Below are 24,963 nucleotides of genomic sequence, written 5' to 3' on the forward strand. Positions count from 1 at the left end.
TTGTTTGAGTAGCAATAAAGGAAAGGGAAAACTAATTTCTACACTAATTGCTCCCCTCACTCGTGTCGATGATCAGCAGACAATGGGAATGTCATCCTGCATGGTGTTGGTGTTGACCTGTGGTGAAACTGGTGACCACCACCTAAACCAACAGAAATCGCGAGCGTATTTTGTGTATACTGCCCAAAGCCTAGCAAAGGCTGAATTGAAACGACATGTTGAAGAAGCTAATTGTCTTGATTGATGTTGTTGGGGAAAGATTTGAAAGTGTGACGCGATGTAATACAATTGTTGAGATTCGTGTAATTGCTCTTGTCACACCAAACCGCTACGCCTCAACCCTTTCAATTTGCCTGCAATATCTAAAGTGCCATTTGAGATTAGTGCAAATTGATTGGAGACAACTCCTGACGCTGGTATTTGTTTTTACATGGAATAAATAAGAATACCTAATACACAAGATTTACGAAAAATTTGATCATATCTCATTCCATAGGATTACTAATTTAATATATGCATTTATTAGTACAATGCGATGAAATTAGACATGATTGGAGTCAACTTTATACGAAAAGTCAGCTAAAAATGTGGTAGTTATGTAACTGTCGATTTTTTGGTATGAGTGCAATAATCACAAGGAATGTCTGGATAGTGAATTGTACATACGTGCATTATGTTCTTTATGAAAACGTGTACGAAAGAAGAATTGGGACGGTGACGACATGCTGCAGCTGCAGATATTTCATTCAGTGGAGGAGGCAACATGAGACGGAATCATGATTATTCTTTTCACTCCATTCATTCGCAGGAAGAAAATGCTCAGGTTTCACATTACTAGTTTTTTTTACTAGCATTCATCGTACTTATCCCTGATACTCAATACCAATTTTATTATTGTTATTCGTCGTAATTATCATTAAAATAGGTTTTGTTCAGCAGTTCTGGTGGGAGAGTTATTTCGAGTGCGGAAAGTGTTGTGGTGTGATTTTTTCCTATCTGGTCGGAGGATGAGGCAAGGTGAGACATTCGCATTTGCCTCACTCTTCAACCTATGGAGCATTATTCTGGTACTCTCAAGATCAATTTAGTGCTCAAATTACCCTCGAAATTTATCCTGCACAATAATAGTATAAATTTTCAATTCAATTTTCATTTCAAAAAAAGATTGCTTTATTGTGATTGACTAAAATGAGAGCGCATTTCCCCATTCTGTACCAAACAGTAGCGATATTTCGTATGCGAAAAGGAATTTCGTCCTTAATTTCACCTTTTCAACCAGAACATGCATAACAAACAACGTTAATTTCATATCAACAAAGTTATATGCCGATGATAAATAGTAATAATTGTTTGTGATCTAAAATTGACTATCGCTACCTTCGGAATTGAGGACACAAGCAAACAAACAAAACAACATCTCTTGCAGTGTCGTTCGTTATTATTAAATACGACGCACGCAGGAAATGATGACAAGCAAATGAGTGAATCCTTCTTCTTCCTTTTCTTTCCTTGAATGGTGTCATCAATAATCCTTGTCCGGCATGGTTTAAAAATCCACCAATAAAAATGCTGTGATAAAAAAATACATAAGTATTTTTACATCCCTACTAAAGACACAGTACATGAGCAGATTGGCATTAAATTTAGTGTTTGGATTGGTTCAATTACTGTTGTCTCATCACTCCACCATCGGAAGCACTTTATGATGCAATTCAGTTCTGGCTATTCTTCGAAATTATGCTATTTTTTGCACACATTTGAGAATGACTAGACCATGGCTAAATAGTTGAATTACTTACATATGCCACTCCATCAATATCAATTCAGATCAATCAATCTCAGCCCAGGAATTGGTTGGAATCAAGAAGAATGCAAAGAGCAGGAGTCGGCAGGCATGGCATAATGATGTGCAGAAAGGAGGAAAGACAAGCAAAAGTAACTTTTTAGTGGATTTGCAATGTTTTGGCATGTATTTGCGAGTCAGGTCACGTCAGCCACTTCCCCTCCAGGCAGTTGGCGAAGCTGGGTCTACTTTTTGCCAATGTTTTACTACTCCATTGATTGTGCATGCAAAGTGGTATCGGAGGTGGTGGGAGGGGTGTGTCTCTGCCACACCACCAAATCCTAGCAGCTTATTGGCTACCGACCTGTACGTCATCATGTTGGGATACGTACGACGTTGCATAAATTTCTCTCCTTTTCTTCTTCTGCACACGCTTCGTCAATGTCAAATAGGAAACACTATGCCAATTTGCAATAATCTGCAACGTAATACCATTACATTGTTACATATACAATGTTGTTTTGGCACGAAATAATGATGGAATTTATTAATAACGGTTAGAAACGCAATAAAAGGAAAATTATTACTCATTGTTTTTTTTCGAGGGGGGCCAGTCATCATGTGATATGTACATACGTACGTCAAATTGCATATGTTGTATAGAGTGTATTTTCAGTCTACGATTTCAAATCCGATAATTTATGCGATAATGACCACGATGATGATCAGTTGTAGCGTTGCTTTTCCAGCGTCCATGCAGTTCTTATAGATATTGCAATAGTCTTACAATTAGTCTTAGCTAAGATGCTGCTGCAATACATAAATCAATTACTGGGCGTTGCAAAAATAGATGTGCGAAATGTGACACAATGTTTGATGCAGCTTAAATAGTAACCAATTTAGGAGTATATTTTATTGTTATAGATTCGTAGGAGAATTAAGCATGGTTGGGACGCGTTGTAAATTTTAACTGGTTGATTTGACAATGTGTCGTATTAAAAGTTTGATAGTAAGTAGTGTAGTAGGTAGCTGATGAACCGGTTGGATCCAGTCTGCTTTACATGGGAGCTGGCTTGGCTTGCTTGGTGGTTGGAAGGCAAAGCAATTGTTACTGCAGGGAGATAACCTCACCTCCTCCTTGGTCGGCGTCGTCCTGCCAAATTGTAATCCTGCCCTGCCAGGATGAGGAGTTGATTGCTTACTTGTCCTTCGCTTCGCCTCTGCGTCCTCACATCAGTTCCCATCTCGCTCCCAATCCAGCCAGAACAAGCCTCCGTCTTCTTCTCCTCCTTACTCACCAGGTAAATGGGAAACTTAATTTGAGACCACTTTCTCCTTTGTGCACACACATTTAGTTTAGGAAGGTCACAGTCTCAACTTGCCTCTCCATATGCATTCCATGTATTGCATAACACTCTTTCAGTCTCTGTAGCTTGAGACGGGGCACATATTTATATTCTCGGTGCTTTATTTATTAATATAGCAACTCATAACCTTTTTATGGTGGGCACATACTTTTGTCTTTGCTACCTTGTTGCTCACTTCCTCGAACCCATAAACCCAGCCAATTAAACACTTAACCAGGCTGAATTCTTTCAACGATAATGTGGTGACATGCCATCATAATTTGATAAGAATTTCGAACCTACACGCTACGCACAGACTGCCCTGTCTGTCTGTCTCTGTCTCGTTCATGGTTTGGCTTGGGCATAATTATTACCTGATCCTCCGTTGTCCCGTTGGTACTATATTTAGTCCAGTTCCAGCCCAAATAGTTGCGGTAGAGCTTGATCGATAAAATAGTAAGCAAAGGGCTCTGCATGGTTTTATCCGACGTGCACCCCAGTTTCTTATTTAATCGATCTTTTCCTCCGTCTGCTCCAGATTATTTTTGCACTACTGACAGTGCTGGCATGGCTAGACCGTCGTCGTGACCCCATTTTTCTCTCTCCATCGGCACAGAGGGTCGTCTATAAAACAACCACCATCGTATTTTACACGTATTTAAATAAGTACAAAAATTGTGTATTCACTGCAGATTGAAGATGCTGCAAAGTGGTGGAGCTCTCCTTTCCCGGAGGGGTGATCGACTGGCCGGAGTCCTCCTGCAGCGACTCCTCCATTCGGGTGGAACTCCGCTGGGCACACCCCCTTCGCCATTTCATGTCGACACGTTCCCCGAGGAGCGCCCTCGTGTTCTCATCACGGGCAGCTTGGGCCAGCTTGGCTCGGGTCTGGCGCACCTCCTCCGTCAAAAGTACGGACAGAACAACGTCTTCATGTCCGACATTCGGAAGCCGTCAACCGAGGTGGCGTCCAAGGGTCCGTATCTTTATGCAGACGTCCTCGACTTCCAGTGCCTCCAACAAATCGTGGTGAACTACAGGATTGACTGGCTAGTTCATTTCTCGGCCCTCCTTTCCGCCGTGGCAGAGGCGAATGTTCCTCTCTCCATGAAGGTCAACATTGAAGGTGATTCAGTTTTTTGTTAACCGGTTATTTTTGTGTGTCATGACTTTTTGGGATTTGGAACTCATTTATGTAATATGCTGCAGGGACTCACAATGTGATGGAGGTGGCCAAACAGCACGGTCTCCGTCTCTTTATCCCGTCCACGATTGGAGCCTTCGGCCCTGAATCGCCACGAAATCCAACTCCAAACTTATGCATTCAACGACCTAAAACCATATACGGCGTGGCCAAGGTGCACACTGAATTGCTGGGAGAATACTACTACCACAAGTATGGGCTGGACTTCCGTTGTCTCCGATTCCCAGGGGTCATCTCCTCTCACTCTGCGCCAGGTGGGGGCACAACGGACTATGCTGTCGACATATTTCACCAAGCGTTAAAGCAGGGAGCCTACACGTGCTACTTGGGACCCGACACGCGCCTCCCTATGATGCACATTGACGACTGCCTCCGATCAGTGATGGAATTCATGGAGCGTCCCTCTGATTCTTTGCCCTCAAGGACTTACAACGTGGCCGGCGTTTCCTTCACGCCTGCCGAGGTGGGGGAGGAAATTAGAAAATCCATTCCAAATTTCGTCCTCAACTATCGACCTGACCCGCGACAGGCCATTGCTGACTCTTGGCCCCAGGTTTTTGACGACTCGTGTGCCCAGAGAGACTGGGGATGGGCTCCCAGATATGGATTGACCACCATGGTGGACTCCATGATGAGCGACCTCCGCCCCCTCTACCACCCGAGGGATGGAGGGGACGACTACACGACGACGAGAGGAGAGGACAAGGCTCGAGCTGTGGCTTGACATCCTCGAGGTGACAACAAGGAAATGGTCATAAACACGATGGCTTGACAAACTGTTGAGCAGTTTTTTTAACGATTAAACATAATTTAATAATTCAATGCCTTCTTCGCAATTAAATACCTTTTATGAGTATGTATGCATGTATGTATTACGTGTTCTGTGATGGGAAGATATATACCTGTAGGTTATCCTAGATTAGAGTAAGTTTGTTGACCCATAGTTGGCAATTTTTACGTTAACCATAAGCAGCTAATTCACACGAATCGTTAACAATGTAGAGAAATAATTGAAACGATCTGATCTGAATTAAACATGAGTATGTACACTCACTCCTCTGTGATTTGCAACTGTACAATGTATTAAATACATATTCCATATGTCGCATAAAATAATATTTAGAATTTATGATAAACTATGCTTCTGGTTTTAACTTGTGTGTTTCAATAATACATTTATGTAGTTCCCATTAATCTAACAATTACGTAATGATAATAAGATGACGGAATAAACTCTGGACAAATATTTAGCAGCGAAATACAGTTTTTTATTGCGTCATGCGTTTTGAAAATATTCAATGATATCATTTTTGCTATCCTATTTTTTTATAAATACTTATCAGACAGGTTCATTCATCTCTGAAGTCTCTGCGTCCTCGCCAGTCGCGTCTCCTCCTTGTTGTCTCACGGCCGTTGTAAAGTGATGGTTGATGGACTTGGGTGTGTCCTTGCTTAGGAGCCAAACCTCATTTCGCCTGTTCCAAAATTTGGTGGGCGAGTCGTAGCCTGCGACAAAGTAGGTGGCTCGATCCCCGTCCCTCATTTCAAAGTATGGAATGCTCTGGTTTCTCAGGACTTCGGACAGACTGGCCACTTGCGAGGTCTCCACGGTCTGCGAGGAGTATCCACCGTACATCCTGCAGATCAGTAGAGAATTTATCGATGGACAATACATAAATAAGTAATTAGCATAATTGCAGACAACACACTTTGAATAGACTCGAAGGGGTGGGTAGGTCACAATTTTGACCCGATTGTCCACCGGTTTGGGTGGAGATTTCTGGAACTCGGTAGGAAGGAAGAAGCACATTTCGTAGGAACGGAGGTTACCGTTACGGTGATCGATTTTGGTCACAATGGGGATTGTCATCTCAATTTTTTTGCCTGAAAGAGTCAAACTTGCAATTAATCAAAAATTGCACGTACTGTGACAGCTGTGAGACCATTACCTAGCTCGTTCTTGCCCTGTATGTATCGTAATATGGTCATGAAACTCTCCGCTGTTTTCGAGTCCTTGGTCACCGGCGTGGCAAACTGCTCACTGCATGCCCAACTACTCGTGGGGTAGATGCGTTCCTCCACTTGCTGCAAAAATACACTTAAATACATATGCGTACATGGGTGCATGCATATTATGTACTAACTCTGACTCACGTCCGTGATATTCCTGACCGATGTGTACCCCGGCTGTTCGTAGCTTCCGAAAAATGAACTTATCCAATCAAAAATTGGGATGAATTGGGACTCTGTTATCCCCACGTGGAAAGTAGCGACCAATAAAATGAACAGCAATCTTCGAAATTGCATCATCCCAATGACTTAATTGTCGAATATGATTTTATGAGAAAGCTTTAGAGATAGGTTAGATGGTGGGACAAACTAACGAAACACCGTCACCTCTACAAAGACTTGTTACGCAGTGTGGTTGGATTTTTGCAAATTCTGGAGTGGGATAGTTAACAACCACAACAGTTCCATAAACTGACTATTTGACTCGGACTAAAATTATGCCTTGCCCAACAGAATGCCAATAAGACAAACACATGTATGTATCAGTATGTACGGCATTCACACTCAGCTTTGTGACCCTTATTGTGAAAGACAACTGTTTTTGTGAGAATTAACCCACTCATGGTGATGACGACTGCATGGAATCTTAAATGGTGTAGGATTTAATGGGACCATATATAATGCGCTTAAGGTTGAGACTGCCCAACTACTGCTTGCTTTACGTTTTGCTTTGATAAATGAATTATGCAATAGCAGCCAAATGAAGTTATACAACTAATACAACAGACTTATCCTGGTGTATACATATATTTAGCAGTAAGTAGTGTCCTCATTATGTGTGTGACATCAGTTGTGAGTATTTGCATACGGATTCATGCATATTCACAGCGTATGTACAAAGCACACATATAAAGCTGCAATGCATGATAAACTGGCTAATGAGTAGAATAAATATGAAACAAAGGGAGTTCGTAAACGAGAAGTAAATCTTTTGGAAAATTATCATTAAATTCATTTTTACAGAATTGTACAAGTTTCACTGGAAAACAATTAACGAACATTACTAATGTATACGTATTCTTGCTGTATGTATCGTCGTAACCTAATATCCCTGTGAAGCAAGAAAATCCACAATGGCGCTATCCTCCTCCATCGGAGTATCCAGTGGATCACCGTCAGTCTCAGGATTTGTTGATGATAGCGGTTGGGTTTCCATCTCGGAAGTTAACAGTGTCTGAGTACGCTGACTCCCATCCGGCATCACCACCACACGTTTTGTCTTTATGACGTCTGCATAAAGAAAACGAGATTAATTTAAGTTTAACAAAATCACACCCCCACAAAAAACCAACCTTCAGTTTTAATCGTCTTTTTCCCACTAAGAACATCTCTGCTCTCTTCAAAATATTGGTTGGGATGGTTCACCCCACCCTCAACAGTCATGCTACCGTGAGTCCATTCAAAATACTTCTGACAGGCGATCTGAAAGTGATGCTTCTCAACAAGGTCCATAATCTCTTTCATTCCTAAAAGCATGCATGCATAATAGTCAGCTATTATAATACAGAATTGGTTTCTTTAATGATTTGGATCAATGGGTTGAATGGTTGAAGGATCACCATTTGAGGGAACTTGTGCCTCCACCAGCTTAGCTCTTAGATTTTGTTGGTCAGAATGTTTAAATGGACAGCCATGATGGTCACCCGGCCCCACGTTGGACATGATCACTTTCATACAACTGTATGGCGTGTAGTCTGCCCTCCTCCCTTCTTGGCCATACATGTGACGAATGTTATACAAATACTGCTTGTCAAACTAGAGAGTTAAAAATCAAAAAGCAGTATTATCAGAGATTGACCGTTAAACGCCGGCCAGATTTTTTTCAGGTTTATTGCTGGGTTGGTTGGGTAATTTATAATTTAGTTTCAAACCCACCCTTGTACCATCAATTTCTGGTTTCTTAGTGAAATGACCTCGCCAAAACTTGACCGCTTCGTCAATGGGGACGCCAATAGCTTTAAGGAAGAGACCAAGCTGCAGTCGACCAAAGTGTTTAAGATGATGTTCTTTCACCACGACGTCGTAGAGTGACCTCATACAAAGTGGGAACGACTTTTGAGAGAGCTGTAATAATATAGGAAATCACATACAGCGGATACAGCAAAAAAGAAACACAGTTTAATTAATTGTACATCCATTGTAGAAACCACATACAGTTGGGAGCTCATCTGCACTAACTCCAGAGACGTTTTCTTTTTTATTGCCGTAATTGTTGCCCGTGTGTCGCCGGTCAAAGTCTGCGACGACTTGCATAATTCTTTCATCCTGTTCCACAATGTGCATGTTTTTCTTCACCATCTGAGAATCAACTTTAAAATTTACACTTCATCGTCCTTGTAAACCCAAACCATACTGTTTTTCTTTACTATTACCGATAATCCTTCAGACAAGTGACTTCGAAACGCAGTGCAAATGATGGAGACAAGTTCATTATGGTGAACATAGGCTTCCCCATTACGAAGGAATACTTTTCTGAGTCGAACAAGATCAAGTGCGTATTCAAAGGAAACTTTGTAAATATCTGTTTCCAACTTGTTGTGCTGTTGAATAGTGAGTCCGCCTCCAAGGAGCACACTATTGCATATTTCTGTTCTATATTTTTCCTTTTCATCCTTCTCGACCTGCATTTACAATGTTCGAGTCATGAATATTATGAACTCATGAAGCAACTTTAATCAATGAGGGTACCAATTTCCCAGGAAATTCTTCTGCTAAAAGAAAGTTGCGCAGGCTTGCAGCACCAACAAGTCCTCTTAGTCTCATAGTAAATAAGTCCATTTCTAGTGAGATGAACCACTTTCTGTGCTCCTCCGTCCTTTACATAGGTCATACTTCTTTAAATCTTAAAGTCATTTTGTTTAACAATTAAGTTTTCACAGTTATTACTTACCCCGCAAATGCCAAACGTAGAAGAAAATGCGAAATGTGGTCAAACTCTCTAGCCCTGATCATCTCAGTCTCTGAAACTCCTTCAGTGCCAACGGAAGAAAACTATGTAGAGTAAATTGCATGCAAAATTATTCCGAACATTATCATTCGGAGAGAAATAATAATCATGTTACGACCAATGGTACTCACCAGCACAATTATGAATTCTGCAATATCTTGTCTCCTTATCTCAGCTTCAATCTTGTTTCTCCATTCCACACTGAACTTGTCTGGAGACAGGAGGTTTTGTCGCTCAATAATTCGGAGAACTATTATATAAATTTAAAGGCGCATTAAACAACATGAAAACAAACATGGAATTTTTAATTTCAAATGATAAATTGTAGTGAAAAGGATGCACGTCCTTCGTCCGGGACGACGATACCTTTGAGCCTGGCGAGGGCATATCTCTCAAAGTCTGTGACGGAGAGGTTGGCATTGGGGGCGGTGGCGTAGGTGGAAATGGGGCTCGTGTACAGGTCACGATTTTCAATCAGCTCAATCCGACGAGCCAAGTTGCACTTGTACCGATTTCGCACCCGAGCCTGTCCCCACGTCGAGTTGGACTGACCTCCTGCCTGCATCTTCAATTAACCGTCACCAAAAAGGACGTCCAGGTCAGAGTTCAACAACAGCGTTCTGCAACTCTTGTCGTCTTTGTTGCCGAATTCTGTGTTTGCGTATAATAAGCGCCTTTGAGAGTTGGCTGGCGGGTTGTGCTGCGGCTGATCTCCGTCTCCCACAATGCCCATCAAACTTCAAACCAGATTTCCTGAAAATATCAACAGCAGCCAAAGCGAGTGACAGTGACAGGAAGTGGACACTGACTGTTGACACATCACAGAGGCCAGAGGCATAAAAATCTTCTAAACGGATCCACCCACCCATCCACAACACTCCACGCCCAACTCATCGATCGTACAACAAATTGTCGTGGTTAGTAATTCGCAACTTTGCCATTTCACTTATGTCACATATCTTACACATTGTTCATTTACTGTTTTGTTTTGCGGGCTATCACTAATTTCAATTGCAATTGCAATGATTAAAAAACAATAAACATAAACATTGGTGTTTGTATTTGGTTATAAGGGAGGATAGGAGATCTGCAACAACAACAACCAATAAATCAAAATATAATAATCAAAGAAGGAGAAGGTCGTCGATGTATGATGCAGGATTTCTTCAGTTGTTGCGATCCTCACAACTGTTGAATTGGGTGGGTGCGACCAAACCACGAAAGCGTTGGAGTTATCTAGAATCTAATAAACTCTCGGCTGGGACTCGATAGGACTTCATCTTCATACATCTGTACAGAACAAGAAGGTGAATGAGAGTTAGTGCGCCGTCCTCCTCGGTAAGGAGCCCTTGCTGTTCTTACTACCTTCCCGACCCCACGGTTTCTGCACTCGAGTCCACCCTCTACACCAAGTAAGTCATCTGTCCCGTAGTCCCGTAGTATTTAATCCTCTCAATCAAGCACTGAGGATGAATAGTGGTAAACTGTAGCTCGTAAATGTTAAAACAAACGGGGTTAAAACTAGTTTGTCAAATAATTTTAGCCTGGCTTCGTCGACCTAAATATTTGCAAGAATAATTATCAGTGTTGCCCAAGAGTATATGACAATTTATCAATCTATATTCTTTGTCAATCTAGGGAGGTAACTAGGCACTAAATGTGAAGCAACCGTGCGTGTTGCCACATGAAACAGAAGAAAAGAAAGCGAAAATCAGTATTCACAATCTGTATACAAATTAATATATTATAATTTTGAGATATAAGTAAAGCACACAAATAGTTGCATTTGAGATGTTATGCTTATGCCATTATGACTCTTGATTCTTTGATCCTCATTAGTCATTATTATGGATTATGGATCCTACTTATCAGCATACCGAGCAGAAAATATGCAAACGAAAAAGGTTCAACGATATTTGAAAAGAAAGAAAGCGAAATCTAGTTACAACTCCCTAACGTAATAATGTAGCATAATTAATAGTAAATCACGTTGTAATATCGAACTTACTTGTCTTGAAGATGAAATAATGATGTGACACTATTTTTCAATACTTTTCAGAATGGGTGTGGAGGGCGACAATGGACGTTGTGGGTTGTGCATAAGAATTACAAAATGGCTACCCGTGGTTTTCATCTTGGCCGTGATCGCATGGAGTTATTTTGCTTTCGTTGTTCAACTTTGCCTGTACACCATGGAAGAGGTGTGGCTCAAGGTAATATGGAGAAAAAAATGCATTATTTTGTTAAATAATTTCGAAACTGTCTGTTTTTGTACAGTTATAGTAAATGTATGTCTTTGGCAGGTGTTATCCCTCATTATTTACCACATTTCGCTCACTTTGTTCCTGTGGGCGTACTTTCAAACCATTTTCACAACGTCGAATCGTGTTCCACGCAAATTCAAAATTCCCCAGAGTAAGTACCTCACAAAGTTTAAGCGATTATGTACAAAAACACTTTGACTTAGCACTACTCTAATTGCTTGTAAGGGTTAAGAAATTACTAAATTTTGTATATTCGTTTTTTTGTAGATTTAATGGAGAGAATAGAGTCTGCGACGAATGACACTGAGATTTCAGAGATTTTGGATAATCTTGTGCGTACCCAGGTAAAGCCAAACTTATGAACAAAACGTTATAATAAATACTAATTAGTTCTTTTTATGTTAAACAATTTTATTTATCTGGTCTTATTGATTATTATAGCAACTTCCGGTACAAACGAGAACGAATATAAGTCAAATCAGATTTTGTGAGAAATGTCAAATTATTAAGCCAGACAGAACACACCATTGTTCTGTATGCGGTCACTGTATCTTGAAAATGGATCACCATTGTCGTAATGGCGCAATTCACTATGATTATATCATGCAAATTACTAAAAGGTGGATGTAATTATGCAATTTATTAAAATTATTATTTTGTAATTGTTCCAGCCTGGGTCAACAATTGCGTGTGCTTTGATAACTACAAGTTTTTTATCTTATTCCTGGCCTATGCATTTCTCTACTGCCTCGTAGTGTTTAGTATCTCATGTCGATACTTTATCCAGTTTTGGAGAGGAGATTTAACAACGCACGGGTCTGTCGACGGCAAATTTCATGTCCTTTTTGTCTTCTTTGTAGCTGCCATGTTTGCCGTGAGTACTATTTTTTACAATGAATATGCGTGCATATATAATTTTCTTGTCACAGATTAATATGATACTATTAACATTAATATTTTTTTCAGGTGAGTTTGGTCTCGTTATTAGGCTATCACTGCTATCTTGTGACCAAAAATAGAAGCACATTAGAGTCGTTCCGTGGCCCAATATTTCGACACGGTCCGGACAAGAAAGGATTTCATTTGGGGACATACAACAACTTTATCGAAGTGTTTGGTGATGATAAGAAAAAGTGGTTCCTTCCCGTCTTTTCTAGTCTTGGAGATGGAATTTCATACCCAACAAGGCACTCGTGGAACAACTTTAACGGCAATGGGAACTACAATTCCATCGATACTGCGGATTCCACTCCAGTCTCTGGGTATTCCAAAAATTCAATTAATTAACTATTCTAAGAATACTCTACTAATAGTCGTGATTGTTTATTTTATTCAGGAATTCTCCGGATCATTGTGTCGAAGTTAAAGTTGAAGCCAGGCGAGAACCAACACCAAAGTTTAATAACAATGGGAATGGGTCGTCGGATGGGCCAAATGGGAGCAATGGGACGCCTCTGGTTTACTTTTAAATACGATTTTTCATACAGATCTCGGGACTCATTCGACTTGATAGGATTGATTTCTAAATAAGATTTAAAAATCACCTTGGACGAGGAGAGAACCATCGCAGCAAATAAATCAGTAGTAGGTCTCCCCAATAATTTCAATAAAATGTGTAATAATTATTTATATTCTCGAAACTTGTGACCCTCAATTTGACAAGAGCCCTTTGATTTGTATTTACCTTTTTTGTTAGCCATTAATCTCACCGCTCTCTTTCTGTCCATTTATTTCGTACCGCACGTGTTGGATGACTCAGAAAGTACTACCAAAAAAGACCTTGTATAATTTTGTATTACTTCGAACCAATGCGCATGTTGTGATGTTACCTTAAAAACTCTTACAAACTCTACCAACTACTAGCGATAATAATGTTTGATGAATCTAGGACACCATAATAGCGTAGATTTATTGTTTTAGATTGTGCAATTATTAATAATTTTCTATCAGATTTTACAGATTTGTTAGGTTCCGTTATTATTATTATTATTATCGTATGTTATTCCGTTCAGTCAACTCTTGTGTACTTTATCATGTGATTGTATTGCAAGTAAGTGTAAATTAGTATAGTCAAAAATTTAAAAGTGATTGTTTAGACTGTAAAGTTCACAACAGCAACATTCTCATCATATAATCATATTGTGACTTTTGACCCCAGTTTCGTCCCTTCCAGTTTTGTACGCAAAAATTATACTAACGACAACATTTAAATAATTTACGGTTATATTATAATACTATTTCGGTATGATGCAAATCTAATTATAATGGGGCAAGATTTTAAGAGATTTTGCACAAGGAATGATGAAGACTGCCATCAAAATATGAAACCTAACGCAAAATCACCTTATACCAAACCATCGAGCACCTTGTCTTGTGCTCGATCAATATATTATAATACCTTGTCCAGACAGGAATAATTTGAAAAGATGTGTTACGAAACACTGTTAATTATCGTCTTCATTATTGTCAATATACGAAATCCAGAACTGGAGTAGTACAAAAAAACTCAATAAATTTCTGGCATTGCAATTTGTATTTACTCTCAAAAATGTTTTTATTAAGTTGTTAAAACTGGAAAATTTTGGTAAACATTCATCCTCAAGATCCAACGGGCCACTTACCAGAAATTATTATTCCGCCTCAAATCTCTTTTCATGTACATGTGTTGCAATATATTTTAGGTTGGATTGTTAATAATTTATAGAGCAAGTAAAAAAAAGATGATTTGTTGTAAACTTAACGATTCTTTCTAATCTAGACTATAGCTACTTTGCCTTCTCTGCCTCAACTTTAACTGCTGATTCATCTTTGACCTCCTTCTTATCATCCTTTTTAGCCATTTCCTTCTTCTCCGTCTCACGATTGGATAATTTGTTATTGATAAGGTTGTTGAGCGCGATTATGGACCGGGTAAGAGCAGTGACATACACGACCAGCATCTGATCATTTGTTTTCACGTACATTGATTTGACGAAGTCTCGGTGTGAAATATCCGGGAGGAGATTGAAAACATCTTGTAACAAGTATGTGATCTGATGGTTTACGGGAAGAGAACCTTTTTCCACCTATTATTTGATAATTTACATATATTTATATATGTAAATTATACTTTATAAAGTAAAGAAGAGGAAGAAGAATGTAATTGTATGTATCAATAATTAATGACCTGGTCCAGATAGTTGCGAATATCTGTGAGCTGCGATGAAAGCCCTCTCAATCCTTGAAGAATGTTGGTGACTCGTTGGGAAAGTGACCCAATCGTGGTGTCTTTGATATCACGAAGCAAATGTTCTACTCCAACCTCCTCGGCCTCCTCTGCTCCTATTTCACTTGCGATGTGTTCAAATGTTTTCGTTGTGGGGGTCCCATCTTCGTGGACCTCCTCAACCGCACGGTAAGCCTCGGTGGGAAGGCCCAAGTCCTTTGGCTTTGCATCAATTATAACCAGAACTGAAGATGGACAATAGCGCCGGACAAGGTCGTTAATGAGGGCATCATTTTGATGTAACTTGGGTCCAGTGTGATACCATCCCACGACCTTTTCTCTGGCTGATAGGTAAAAAACGTAGTATTTGCATATTAATACATGGCTTAGTCACTTGAGACCTGAATTAGTAGTACACATTAAGAGTAACTCGTACCGTTGACTTTCTTGAACATATTCGCCATACTTTCCAAGTAATCGTGATCCAAAAACCAGACACTCTTATCTTTGTCATCCTCATCAAATGGAACTGTAATTAGATAAGAAACAAGATTAGTTTAAACTAAGGATACATTCTATAAACCCTCTATTGCAATAATTGTTGCAATAGCTCACCTGCAAAAGAATTTGAAACATCCAGCACTCCCTTCGAAGACCAAGAGCCGAGAAGAATACCTACAACCCGTTTGTGACTTCCGATGCGCCCCATTCGGTTAAAATGGTCCACAACGGACAGGAGAACGAGTGGATGAACCACCACCTGAAAACAAAACAGCAATCATTGTTAAAGTTGAAACTTCAACTAATTCATGATAATTTAGTTATCACGGTCAAGTAATGATCATCCTAAGTTAATTGTTCAAGTGCTGAACTGAAACACAAGCTGTGTTGAGTTGAGTTCAACACTTGGACAAAAGTCAGAAGCTCAATTTTCACTCTCACCTTGTCCACTGTCACATTTCCGGTGCTCACTATTGTCGTATTCGATGAGGAATCCATTTCAAAATTTTTTGACTTGTATTTTCGAAATATATTTTCTCCACACTCGAGAGCAAAATTCGGGACGGAGAGAGAACTGCTGTGTTGTGTAAGTGAGATTTGATGAGTTGCGGATTTCGTTTGTTCCGCTTGTTCAGCCGGCGCCACGTTCGCTTTCCCCCAACTTGCACTCACTCAGTCAGTCAGTCGGCATTCAGTTCGTCGGACGACGCTCTTCGACAACAACAATTTGTTTTCATCAGTTAACTGACGATTGCTCCCAATTTCGCCATTTCTTCTGTGCGACCATTACAGCAGCTCGTCACCCACAACGACAAGAAAGCAAAAAGGACTTTACAACCGTGATAAATTGATGCTTGTTTGGTCCTGAAAAAAGTTAGTATATTTTGACTTTGAATTTTTTTACCTTAAGTAAGATAACTATTTTATTCGTGATTGTAAATTGTAATATATATTCGTTGCAGATCTAGATTTTATCGGCATTGGCTGCTCTTGGTTCGAGCATGTCGTCGTCACCAGATGAACACGTGAGACACCTACAAGCCGCTTCAACAAATGGGGGTGAAGAGGCTGGTGGGGGAGTTGGTGAAGACGTCCAATTCGACGAAGCATCGGGCAAGGATGGATTTGCCATTCATTCAGACATAAAACAGGTATTAGGATGAAATAGTTGAGGTTTTGGTTAATTTAAATGTGATTACATTTTATCATTTATCTGATTTATCATTTTAACGGTGTACAGGTCCGTGTCCATCCTAGCCATGAACTTGCTGGAGATTCTTCTCCCTTCCATTTTAATACGATTGTTGATTACACTTGGGAGACCCAATATTCACATGGACGACTCATTGCGACGCACATTTCGTCCTTGTTTATTGCCTATGTTGTGAAGGGTGAGTGGATTTGGGGGATAGTCAATACGACCTTTTGAAACATAAATTGTAATATTTTTTAATCGTATTATTTAGTGAGCAATGCTGGAGCTGTTCGGGTGATCGATATGGAGTCAAAGGTAACATACAATAATAATAATAATAATAGTACTAATAATTTAAAATATGTTTCCTTTAAAGGAGAGAGTTTTGATGAAGGGAGACAAGGGGTTGATCAAAGATGTCGACTTTCTTCACAAATTGGATGATGTCATACTCGCCTTTATTGATGAGTATGGAACTTTCTACATAAATAAAATTATTAAAGAACTCAAGACTGGCAAACTAACGTAAGTAAAAATAATAGTTTAATTGGTATACCTTAATAATAAACGTTTTTTGATCGGACGTTTCACTATCCAGAGCTCATCCCGTTATCAAAGTGACGCTAGACGGTTCTCCTGTCCGGTTGGAGCATCGACGGTTTATTTGGTGTAAATATGTTCCGGATGAGTTAAAAGAGGTTGCCTCACCGAAAGATTGCGCATATCATTATGCTGTTCTTCAGAATGATACCGTATGTAGATCCATAAAACTTCGTAATTAGAATATTAATTTAGTAATATGACCAACAATCTATGTTTTTTCCTTTATGTTTATAGATATATGCTGGGAATTTAGTTCAATTAGTTCAGAATCAGGGAGAAGGTCCACATCAATTTAATGAGATTAGAGACGAATTTCTACAAATTGATACTCATTCTGGAGCAGTAACAGATGCCTCATTTGCACCAGATGGGACTGCACTCGCGACTGCTAGCAAGGACGGAACCGTCAAATTTTTTCAAGTGCGTCTATAATATCATTATCCTATGAGCACATCATATACGTGTACCCACCTTGTTCAACTCTTATTAACCGTTAGAATTTTATAACGATACTCAACATTTAACTGTGAATATTTTTCCCCAGATATATTTCCAAGAACGGGCTCCAGCACGATGTCTCTACTCTTGGGTAGCTTAAGCTTTCAATTTATTTTCATTTTTAGATTTCTACTTTGAAATACCGGCTAAATTGCGAATATTATTCCTTGCAGGCTCCACATGATGGGCGACCAGTCGACAAAATCTTCTTTCTGGACAACCACACCTTGAGCAAAGACAATGTCTCCGAGTATGAAGGCGACACGTACTTATGCCATATTTTATGCTGTTACTTTATTTATATGCGTTATGCTACTCCATTATCTCGCCATCTTTCCATTTGTTATAACTCGATGATTATGTGTTTGGGGATAGATCTCAGTACTGGAAATTTATGATAACAGCTGCGGATAACTGTTCAGAACTAAAGCTTTTTACCTGCAAATCTTGGGAATGTCTTCAAACGCTGAAATTCACTACACCTAAAACGTCACAGTGGAAGCTGGAACTTAATCTCACGGCGAGATATTTGATGGCGACAGATATTCACAAAAAGGTGCACGACACGATAGAATTATCCTCTGTTTACGAGTTACTTTTATTTACGAGTGTTTATGTTATTGTTGCTGTTTCTATTCTCGTAAAGGCCATGTATCTTCTCCACTTGGACTGCACCGAACACAAAGCTAGGTTTGACTGGGTCCAGGAATTCTCCATGCCCTGGAACACTATTGGCTTCAATCTCAGTTCTGCAAGCAGAATACAGTTTGGCGACGCAGTGGCAAAGGGATACGGACCAGCAAGTAAACATGCATAAGTATAATCTTTATTCCAGCAGTTTCAAAAGTGGTTACCTTGCTATTATTCACAATTTTCAGTAATGGGAGATCATGGTTCTTACAGTAAGGAAGATGTGTTGAATCTAGTGGAAATAAATGTGGTTCAACCTCGATCCATGCAACAGGGCTCTGTAGCTCTAAAATCGCCAAAAATATTTACTCGAAGTCGTTCAAATGGAGCACGACGAATTTCTTTTAATAGAAGTATCGACTTGAGAGGTAAGATGTGTATTTTTATTTTTACAAAACCATGTTACACTACATGTTAAATTTCAGCACCTTACAATTTGCTTACATTGTTAAATTGCAGAGTTTGTAGATCCTGACAAGTCGCAATCTCCACAAAATCTCTCACACCAAGAAGGAACTAGAAGTGTGCGTAACGTTCTCACCGCCAGCTCGGGTGGGATGGTTCCTATCCGTGCCACTTCATTGGAAGCAGACCATCATAATCATCGGCGACATCAACCACCTTCCCCAACATCATCAAACCACAGTATCGGTTCGTCTTCCCATTCCACTAAGCAACGTCGCTCCACGTCCTCCCTATCTCCAAACAACGTACCACGAGAAGTGCCCTCGGCGGCAGAGATGACTGAACAGTTGAGTTCACTGATGGGCGTGTCTCCGGCGGCACCTCCAGTACCAGTCTCTGCCAAGACTAGTTCTTCGTCACGAACAAAAAGTCCAAGCCCAAGACCAGTCCAGTCGTTTGTAAGCGGGAGGGAAGGACATACTAACGGCAGTGCCAGTAAAACTTCAACGTCTTCAAGTCCTAGTCGAGAAGTAGAAGAAATTCTGAGTCCTAAGAGTACACAAAATTGTAAGTCCAACAACTTAACATTAACTTTTCACACGGAAGTAGAATTAATCAACGAAGTATAATTTTTTATGTAATTGTACGGTATAGTTGGAGGAGTTGGTTCAAATATTGGATTTGACGATCCATTGAGTGTCCTAAATGCTACATTATCATTGGACCCAACTTTTGAGAATGGGAACATAATGTCCTCGGTTGCTGGGTACCAGCAGCTTTTGGGGTCTTCAGACCGCAAAAGCCCACAAAAGACAAAGAGTGCAACCAACACGGACTTTCAGGGCAACCACCTTGTGTTGGAGAAGATCAATAGTTTGACTGCCTTAGTTTGTGCTCAAGCGGATCAAATTCAGGTACATCAAAACGCATGTAGAATATTAATTAAAATATAACTCAGTCGAGCATCTCGTGATTGACTATTATTGTAATTGTTATTGTTTTAGGGGATGAAACAAGAAATGAATCGTCTTACAGTGATGCAACTACAGAAAAATACTCAAGAGTCGGATCTACTTACTCGAGTCATTGAAAATCACGCAAAGCTAACTCAGAGTCAGTTTGTCAGAATTGAAGAAATGATACGCAGTTTAGAAAGCTCGGTACGCAAGTCGACACACATCTTTCTGCATTGAATGCTTTTCTTACTCAATCTGACAAGATTGGTTAAAATAATAAATAATAAATTTCCTTTATGGTGGCAGGAAAAGCACCACACATCGCAAGCTGTAATTCCTCCCAACTTGGCCGAACTATTGGCCTCAAGCATTGGGAAGATTGTCAAGACAGAATTGGACGTCGTCGTTCCTGCCACGTTGTCCACCGTTTTTGATCCCGCCAAATTGAACGTGGTGGTATTATGAATAACAACTATTTTAATTCAAGTCCACGGTCTACTCGAATTGTGTTGACCAAAGGAATGTGTGTACTTACTACAATGTTTGTTTACTTTCAGACACAAATTGACCGCCTGACAAACGTGGTGGAGGCGAAATTAGCACAGAATATTAATCAGATTATGCAACGAGACAGAATATGGCAGACGTTAACTAATAATTTCCAATCTATTACGAAAAACGTGTTCGACTCGACTTTCAACGATATCTTCATGAACTCTGTATTTCCTCGGTGTCAGACCGCCGTGCAAGAAATGTTGACTCAAGTCAACGAGACATTTAGGAATGGAACCAGAGAATGTAAGCATTTTTCAGATATTTGTCCGTGATGATAAGTTAGTTGTATTACAAAAACAAGCAAGAGCTACTGGTTAATTACTAGTTCATGTTAAGTATATGCACAATTTCCTTTGTGTAGACTTGACTGGACTCGAGGGTGTTTTGGAGAGGGAACGAAGACGTGAGAATGTTCAGGAGCTCATTACTCAACAAATATCATCAATGCAGGATGCTCTGAGCAGCACACTACAGGTGGAAATTGAGGCCCAAATGGTTCGAGTTCTGGGAGGGTGAGTATGTCGTTAAACTCGTTTAGCTACATTTATAATAATAATTAATAATACTTTGCTCTCTATCACAGAATTCAAGGTGGCGTTGTTCGCCAGATTGAAGATTCCATGACACGAGAACTCAGCCGTAGTTTTCAAGAGCAGCAACGATTCCTAGAACTTTCCGTTGGGCCCCGGTCTGTCACCCCTGCCGTCTCCATTTGCGAGAGTTTGGGTGGAATGCCAGTTTCCGACGCTCGTGCCAACAAGAGACGAGTTATGGAAATGGCGAGGAATGGAGATGTTCGAGGAGCTTTCACTCTGGTTCGTGTATATAGTACTTAGGATTAGTCACAAATTTAACACTTATGTATTAAGCTACAACTAATTTAAATGTTCTTGACATTGTAACTAATGCAGATTTTAATTTCTTGTAGGCCTCAAGCCTCGGGGATGCTGATACTTTAATGCAACTCTGTAAAAGTTATAATGCTGCCGTTCTCCCAGAGTTGAATCTCTCCTCTTCGGTTCATCTATCGATCATGCAACTTCTAGCTTCGGATATTTTAGAGGATACTGAAGTAAAAATTGAGTAAGTCTATATACTCTTAGCAACCAACTCTTTGTGTGAATGGAGAGTACGCGGGGTGAAGCAAATTTGCGGCACCATGTAGCATCCAGAATGGACATCAAAAAACCAAATTGAAACCTCAGCATATTGTAGAAGATATTAATTAAAAAATATTTTCATCCATAAAATTTTTCGAAATCTTTCGTTTCTGACCTTTTATTAAGGGGTCAAACCCCGTCCGTCCGCATTATGATTTCTTCAAAACGGATGCGAATTTTGACATGCGGTTTTTACCGTCAACGTTCGGGGGAATTCTGAACTCTTTTGGCGAAAACTGAATGTCAAAATTCGCATCCGTTTTGAAGAAATCATAATGCGGACGGACGGGGTTTGACCCCTTAATAAAAGGTCAGAAACGAAAGATTTCGAAAAATTTTATAGATGAAAATATTTTTTAATTAATATCTTCTACAATATGCCGAGGTTTCAATTTGGTTTTTTGATGTCCATTCTGGATGCTACATGGTGCCGCAAATTTGCTTCACCCCGCGTACTCTCCATTCACACAAAGAGTTGGTTGCTAATAGTATGTACAACTGATAGAACAAGAAGCAAAATAGTTCTGCTGATAATAATATGATGTAAATGTCTTTCTTCCATTCACAATTTTATTGTCTTCCAGCTACCTAAATATGAGCATAATGTGTCTTGACATGAGCGAATCCAAGAATATAAAGGGCGTCACCCGACTCATCCCTGTATACCAAGCCGCCGTGACCAAGTTTGAAGACAGAAATTTAAACAGCAGCTTATTACCGAGGATCAAGATTCTGCAAATGGCGTTTGGTAAAGCTCCCCAACAAATAAAATCCAGCTCGTCGCAATCCTCTCTCGCCTCTCATTCCTTCTCCCAATTTCAACAATAATAATGACGATGAATTGTAACAAGTGACTCGCACAATGAATTAATTAATTCACAAAAAGGCACAAGAGCATGTGTTTCTGTCGGTTTATTTTATAAAAATAAATATTGCTAATACCATTTTAAATAACCAGACTTTATATACATTCAAGACAACCACATATATCTGTCGGAGGAAAATGTGAAGGTATTTCTCGTCCTTCTATCTTTGTTTTTATCATAGCATTTTAGGTATTGCCTGTTTATGTACGACCACCAACAGAAATGACAATATTATGTTTTATTAAGTTTATTTTAAACACAATTTCATTTGTAATGAGGTTGATTTGAAGTTTGGAAAATGTCCTTCATACTGGGTTGTAATTAGTGATTGTGATACAACAAAATGAGTGAATCATTGCAAATTATTTGAACTATAACTTTCTTCATTATTGTCACAATGTGCAGTGTCTTTTGTTCGTGATTTAATAAATAAATTACTGCGATTGTACTTAGAGATGCACATCATTTAACTATAGACACACAATTCATGAGTAGGTTCGTTAATGAGGTGAAGAAACGGAGGATGGGCTATTTCTAGAAATTTTCTCAACAGCATCCTGTGACGGCAAGCTCCCCAAGGACTCGCTGCTGACTAGGAATATTTGGCTTCTGTTTGATGTGGCAGGGATGAAAGGATTCTCCGTGATGACACTACTGGGCACTGACACATTTATAGTATTTCTACAACTACCCCTTGGAATGTTGGGTTCCATTATTGTTGTGGTGGAGGTCGTTGTGGCCGGGTGAAAGTTGAGATTTGGGTAGCTGGAAGTGAACAAGCCCTCCCCACCACTCCCTGTTGCTCCTGAGGTTGAGGACGTGACGTTTAAAAAGTTTAGAAATTGTGGCTCAGTTGTGGGAAATGAAGAAGGAGACTCGGAAGATGTATAAGAAGGGCCTCGTTCTCCACCAACTTCTACACTACTTCTTTCTTCTACGCTAGTAACGCCAGTGGTGGTAGAAGAAAGTATTGCAGAATGTTGGCGCATGTGACATCGAAGAGAATCTTTCCTTACGAATGATGCCGTACAGTAGTCGCAGTTGAAATATGTTTCCAAACCACTTTGAAGGCCGCCATTTCGACGACCTCGCAATGAGGGTCGACCTACGGGTTTCTTGATTGGAACAGTTTTTGTAAGAAATTCTTGAGTTTGATTTGGATCATCACATTTAGGACTGTTTTTTAAGTGGGCTACAAAGCTTTCTGCAAAGTTACACGTATTGTGAATTATTTATTTAATTATATAACCTTACTTATTACTGAATGCCTTACTGTAGTTGGCAGCACGAAAGGAACATTTCTTGCATGCAAATTCAAATGGAAGTTGGGTATCTTGAATTTCTTCATCCTCTACATCCTGTGACGAGGACTCCTTTTTGGGTGGGATATGAATACTGCGTCCCTCCAGTATTACCATTTGAACTGGCAGCTGCTTCATACTCATTTCTTCTTCTTCCTCTTCTTCCTCTTCTTCATGACGCAATAACGATACATATTCTCCTCCGCAAACATACTGCTGTTCATCAGTCACCCCAGCCTCAAGAAGTGGAATAGTTGGTTGAGTTGTCCTACCCCTCATAATAATAGTTGCTGCTTTAGTGCTCGTTTTGGACTTTGTCCAATTTTTGGAAGGAGGTAGCACACCCTCATCTGTTGTTAATTGATCCTTGTGCACGGAGCGAATGTGTGACATGAGATTAGATTTTACACGACTACGATGAGTACAATGAGGGCAAGAATATGGCTTCTCTTCTGAGTGGAGGCGAGCATGGCGTTTAAGGTCGGAAAGTGTTTTGAAGGCAGCTGAACAATAAGGTGTAAAGCAAGTATAAGGACAATCACCGGTGTGACTGCGGAGATGAACGACCAACTGGGACGATTCTTTTGCAGCATATGGACACACTTGGCATCTGAAAATATTAGTGATTATTAGTTAAACAGATTTATGTATTATGCAACCTGGTTAGAACAAAATTGTGAGGACTCACTTGAAAGGCCGTTCACCGTTATGAACACGGAGGTGTTTTGTTAAACTGTGATTGTCGACCGTTGTATAATCACATGTGCTACAGGCGAATAACTTTTTGTTCTGATGAAGTCGAACATGAAGCGATAACTTATCTGCACGGCTATATGATTTTTCGCATTGGTCACACTTGAAAGGCTTTTCACCTGGAAGTTCAAAGTTCAATTAAATACTAAAGGGTATTTGTTTTTATTATATTACCAATTAATTAATCTTAATACCCGTGTGTTTCCGCATATGTCGAGTCAAGTCCTTGGAGTGTGGGGTGGAATATCCACACGTTTCCACTGTACATAACAGTCGACGCTTCGACCCTAAAAAGAATGATATCAATGACAAATTAACTATTCAATAAAAAACTATTACTTATATATAAGACGGAATTACGAATATTGTGATTTTCAAACTTCTTGGCATTTTGGGGAACGTACCTTCTGTAGATGAAAAATTATGTGGACGCTTTGAACGCGGAGCTTTTTGGATAACTGCCCTCGGTGTGGCAGAAGATTTTTCTTCGTCTTCCTCGTGACACTCCATTATAAATTACCAATTTTTATTTAAAACGGTGTAATTGTAATTGTAAAATTGTAATATGTGCAAACACTCCTGATGGATTGACTCAATCTTTCTACTGACTCTGCTGCACCAAATATAAAATATGCCAAGCACATGTTCTCATCAACTCTCA

General features: G+C 39.7%; 7 protein-coding genes across 12 annotated transcripts; 3 read left to right on the plus strand and 4 right to left on the minus strand.

Moving 5' to 3' along the window:
- Positions 1-2,857: 2,857 nt before the first annotated feature.
- Positions 2,858-5,583, plus strand: LOC110857718 (L-threonine 3-dehydrogenase, mitochondrial). 4 transcript variants are annotated; one of them, XM_022106348.2, is made up of 4 exons: positions 3,122-3,585; positions 3,668-3,748; positions 3,822-4,255; positions 4,339-5,583. In XM_022106348.2, the coding sequence occupies exons 3-4, from the start codon at positions 3,829-3,831 to the stop codon at positions 5,055-5,057; spliced, it is 1,146 nt and encodes a 381-aa protein (XP_021962040.1). In that variant the 5' UTR covers positions 3,122-3,585; positions 3,668-3,748; positions 3,822-3,828; the 3' UTR covers positions 5,058-5,583. The 4 variants fall into 4 exon arrangements, with proteins under 4 accessions (XP_021962026.1, XP_021962047.1, XP_021962040.1 ...); XM_022106334.2 differs by lacking the exons at positions 3,122-3,585; positions 3,668-3,748 and adding an exon at positions 2,858-3,084; XM_022106355.2 differs by lacking the exon at positions 3,668-3,748 and having other exon boundaries at positions 3,121-3,585.
- LOC110857752 (heme-binding protein 2) lies at positions 5,578-6,974 on the minus strand. Its single transcript, XM_022106365.2, has 4 exons — positions 6,488-6,974; positions 6,283-6,418; positions 6,043-6,217; positions 5,578-5,970 (listed from the first exon to the last, which is right to left on the minus strand). Exons 1-4 carry the CDS (start codon positions 6,641-6,643, stop codon positions 5,673-5,675), a joined length of 765 nt encoding a protein of 254 aa, XP_021962057.1. The 5' UTR covers positions 6,644-6,974; the 3' UTR covers positions 5,578-5,672.
- A 341-nt stretch (positions 6,975-7,315) lies between these two features.
- On the minus strand, positions 7,316-10,063 carry LOC110842329 (DNA primase large subunit). Its single transcript, XM_022088050.2, has 10 exons — positions 9,717-10,063; positions 9,482-9,600; positions 9,294-9,394; positions 9,092-9,218; positions 8,776-9,024; positions 8,558-8,701; positions 8,279-8,467; positions 7,963-8,158; positions 7,696-7,869; positions 7,316-7,633 (listed from the first exon to the last, which is right to left on the minus strand). The coding sequence occupies exons 1-10, from the start codon at positions 9,913-9,915 to the stop codon at positions 7,446-7,448; spliced, it is 1,686 nt and encodes a 561-aa protein (XP_021943742.1). The 5' UTR covers positions 9,916-10,063; the 3' UTR covers positions 7,316-7,445.
- A 46-nt stretch (positions 10,064-10,109) lies between these two features.
- LOC110842330 (palmitoyltransferase ZDHHC15B) lies at positions 10,110-14,143 on the plus strand. 2 transcript variants are annotated; one of them, XM_022088052.2, is made up of 9 exons: positions 10,110-10,267; positions 10,424-10,762; positions 11,410-11,563; positions 11,654-11,765; positions 11,882-11,958; positions 12,056-12,188; positions 12,286-12,488; positions 12,581-12,876; positions 12,951-14,143. In XM_022088052.2, exons 2-9 carry the CDS (start codon positions 10,662-10,664, stop codon positions 13,081-13,083), a joined length of 1,209 nt encoding a protein of 402 aa, XP_021943744.1. In that variant the 5' UTR covers positions 10,110-10,267; positions 10,424-10,661; the 3' UTR covers positions 13,084-14,143. The 2 variants fall into 2 exon arrangements, with proteins under 2 accessions (XP_021943744.1, XP_021943743.1); XM_022088051.2 differs by lacking the exons at positions 10,110-10,267; positions 10,424-10,762 and adding an exon at positions 11,159-11,307.
- Positions 14,144-14,149: 6 nt separating this feature from the next.
- LOC110842332 (26S proteasome non-ATPase regulatory subunit 7) lies at positions 14,150-15,923 on the minus strand. Its single transcript, XM_022088053.2, has 5 exons — positions 15,762-15,923; positions 15,435-15,579; positions 15,256-15,348; positions 14,781-15,163; positions 14,150-14,679 (listed from the first exon to the last, which is right to left on the minus strand). Exons 1-5 carry the CDS (start codon positions 15,816-15,818, stop codon positions 14,380-14,382), a joined length of 978 nt encoding a protein of 325 aa, XP_021943745.1. The 5' UTR covers positions 15,819-15,923; the 3' UTR covers positions 14,150-14,379.
- Positions 15,924-16,039: 116 nt separating this feature from the next.
- Positions 16,040-22,696, plus strand: LOC110851579 (enhancer of mRNA-decapping protein 4). Of its 2 annotated transcripts, none has more exons than XM_022099427.2 (21): positions 16,040-16,193; positions 16,283-16,471; positions 16,561-16,711; positions 16,787-16,830; positions 16,892-17,040; positions 17,114-17,267; positions 17,353-17,538; positions 17,663-17,707; positions 17,790-17,881; positions 17,992-18,172; positions 18,263-18,419; positions 18,495-18,674; positions 18,766-19,278; positions 19,366-19,625; positions 19,716-19,871; positions 19,974-20,123; positions 20,225-20,465; positions 20,584-20,734; positions 20,806-21,037; positions 21,151-21,305; positions 21,967-22,696. In XM_022099427.2, the coding sequence occupies exons 2-21, from the start codon at positions 16,322-16,324 to the stop codon at positions 22,208-22,210; spliced, it is 3,591 nt and encodes a 1,196-aa protein (XP_021955119.1). In that variant the 5' UTR covers positions 16,040-16,193; positions 16,283-16,321; the 3' UTR covers positions 22,211-22,696. The 2 variants fall into 2 exon arrangements, with proteins under 2 accessions (XP_021955119.1, XP_021955126.1); XM_022099434.2 differs by having other exon boundaries at positions 17,790-17,866.
- Positions 22,280-24,950, minus strand: LOC110851592 (zinc finger protein 64). Its single transcript, XM_022099447.2, has 5 exons — positions 24,707-24,950; positions 24,497-24,589; positions 24,238-24,421; positions 23,522-24,159; positions 22,280-23,452 (listed from the first exon to the last, which is right to left on the minus strand). Exons 1-5 carry the CDS (start codon positions 24,810-24,812, stop codon positions 22,749-22,751), a joined length of 1,725 nt encoding a protein of 574 aa, XP_021955139.1. The 5' UTR covers positions 24,813-24,950; the 3' UTR covers positions 22,280-22,748.
- Between the last annotated feature and the right edge of the window lie 13 nt (positions 24,951-24,963).

This window comes from Folsomia candida, unplaced genomic scaffold (assembly GCF_002217175.1).
Source record: "Folsomia candida strain VU population unplaced genomic scaffold, ASM221717v1 Fcan01_Sc001, whole genome shotgun sequence".
In the NCBI taxonomy this organism is placed as follows: domain Eukaryota; kingdom Metazoa; phylum Arthropoda; class Collembola; order Entomobryomorpha; family Isotomidae; genus Folsomia; species Folsomia candida.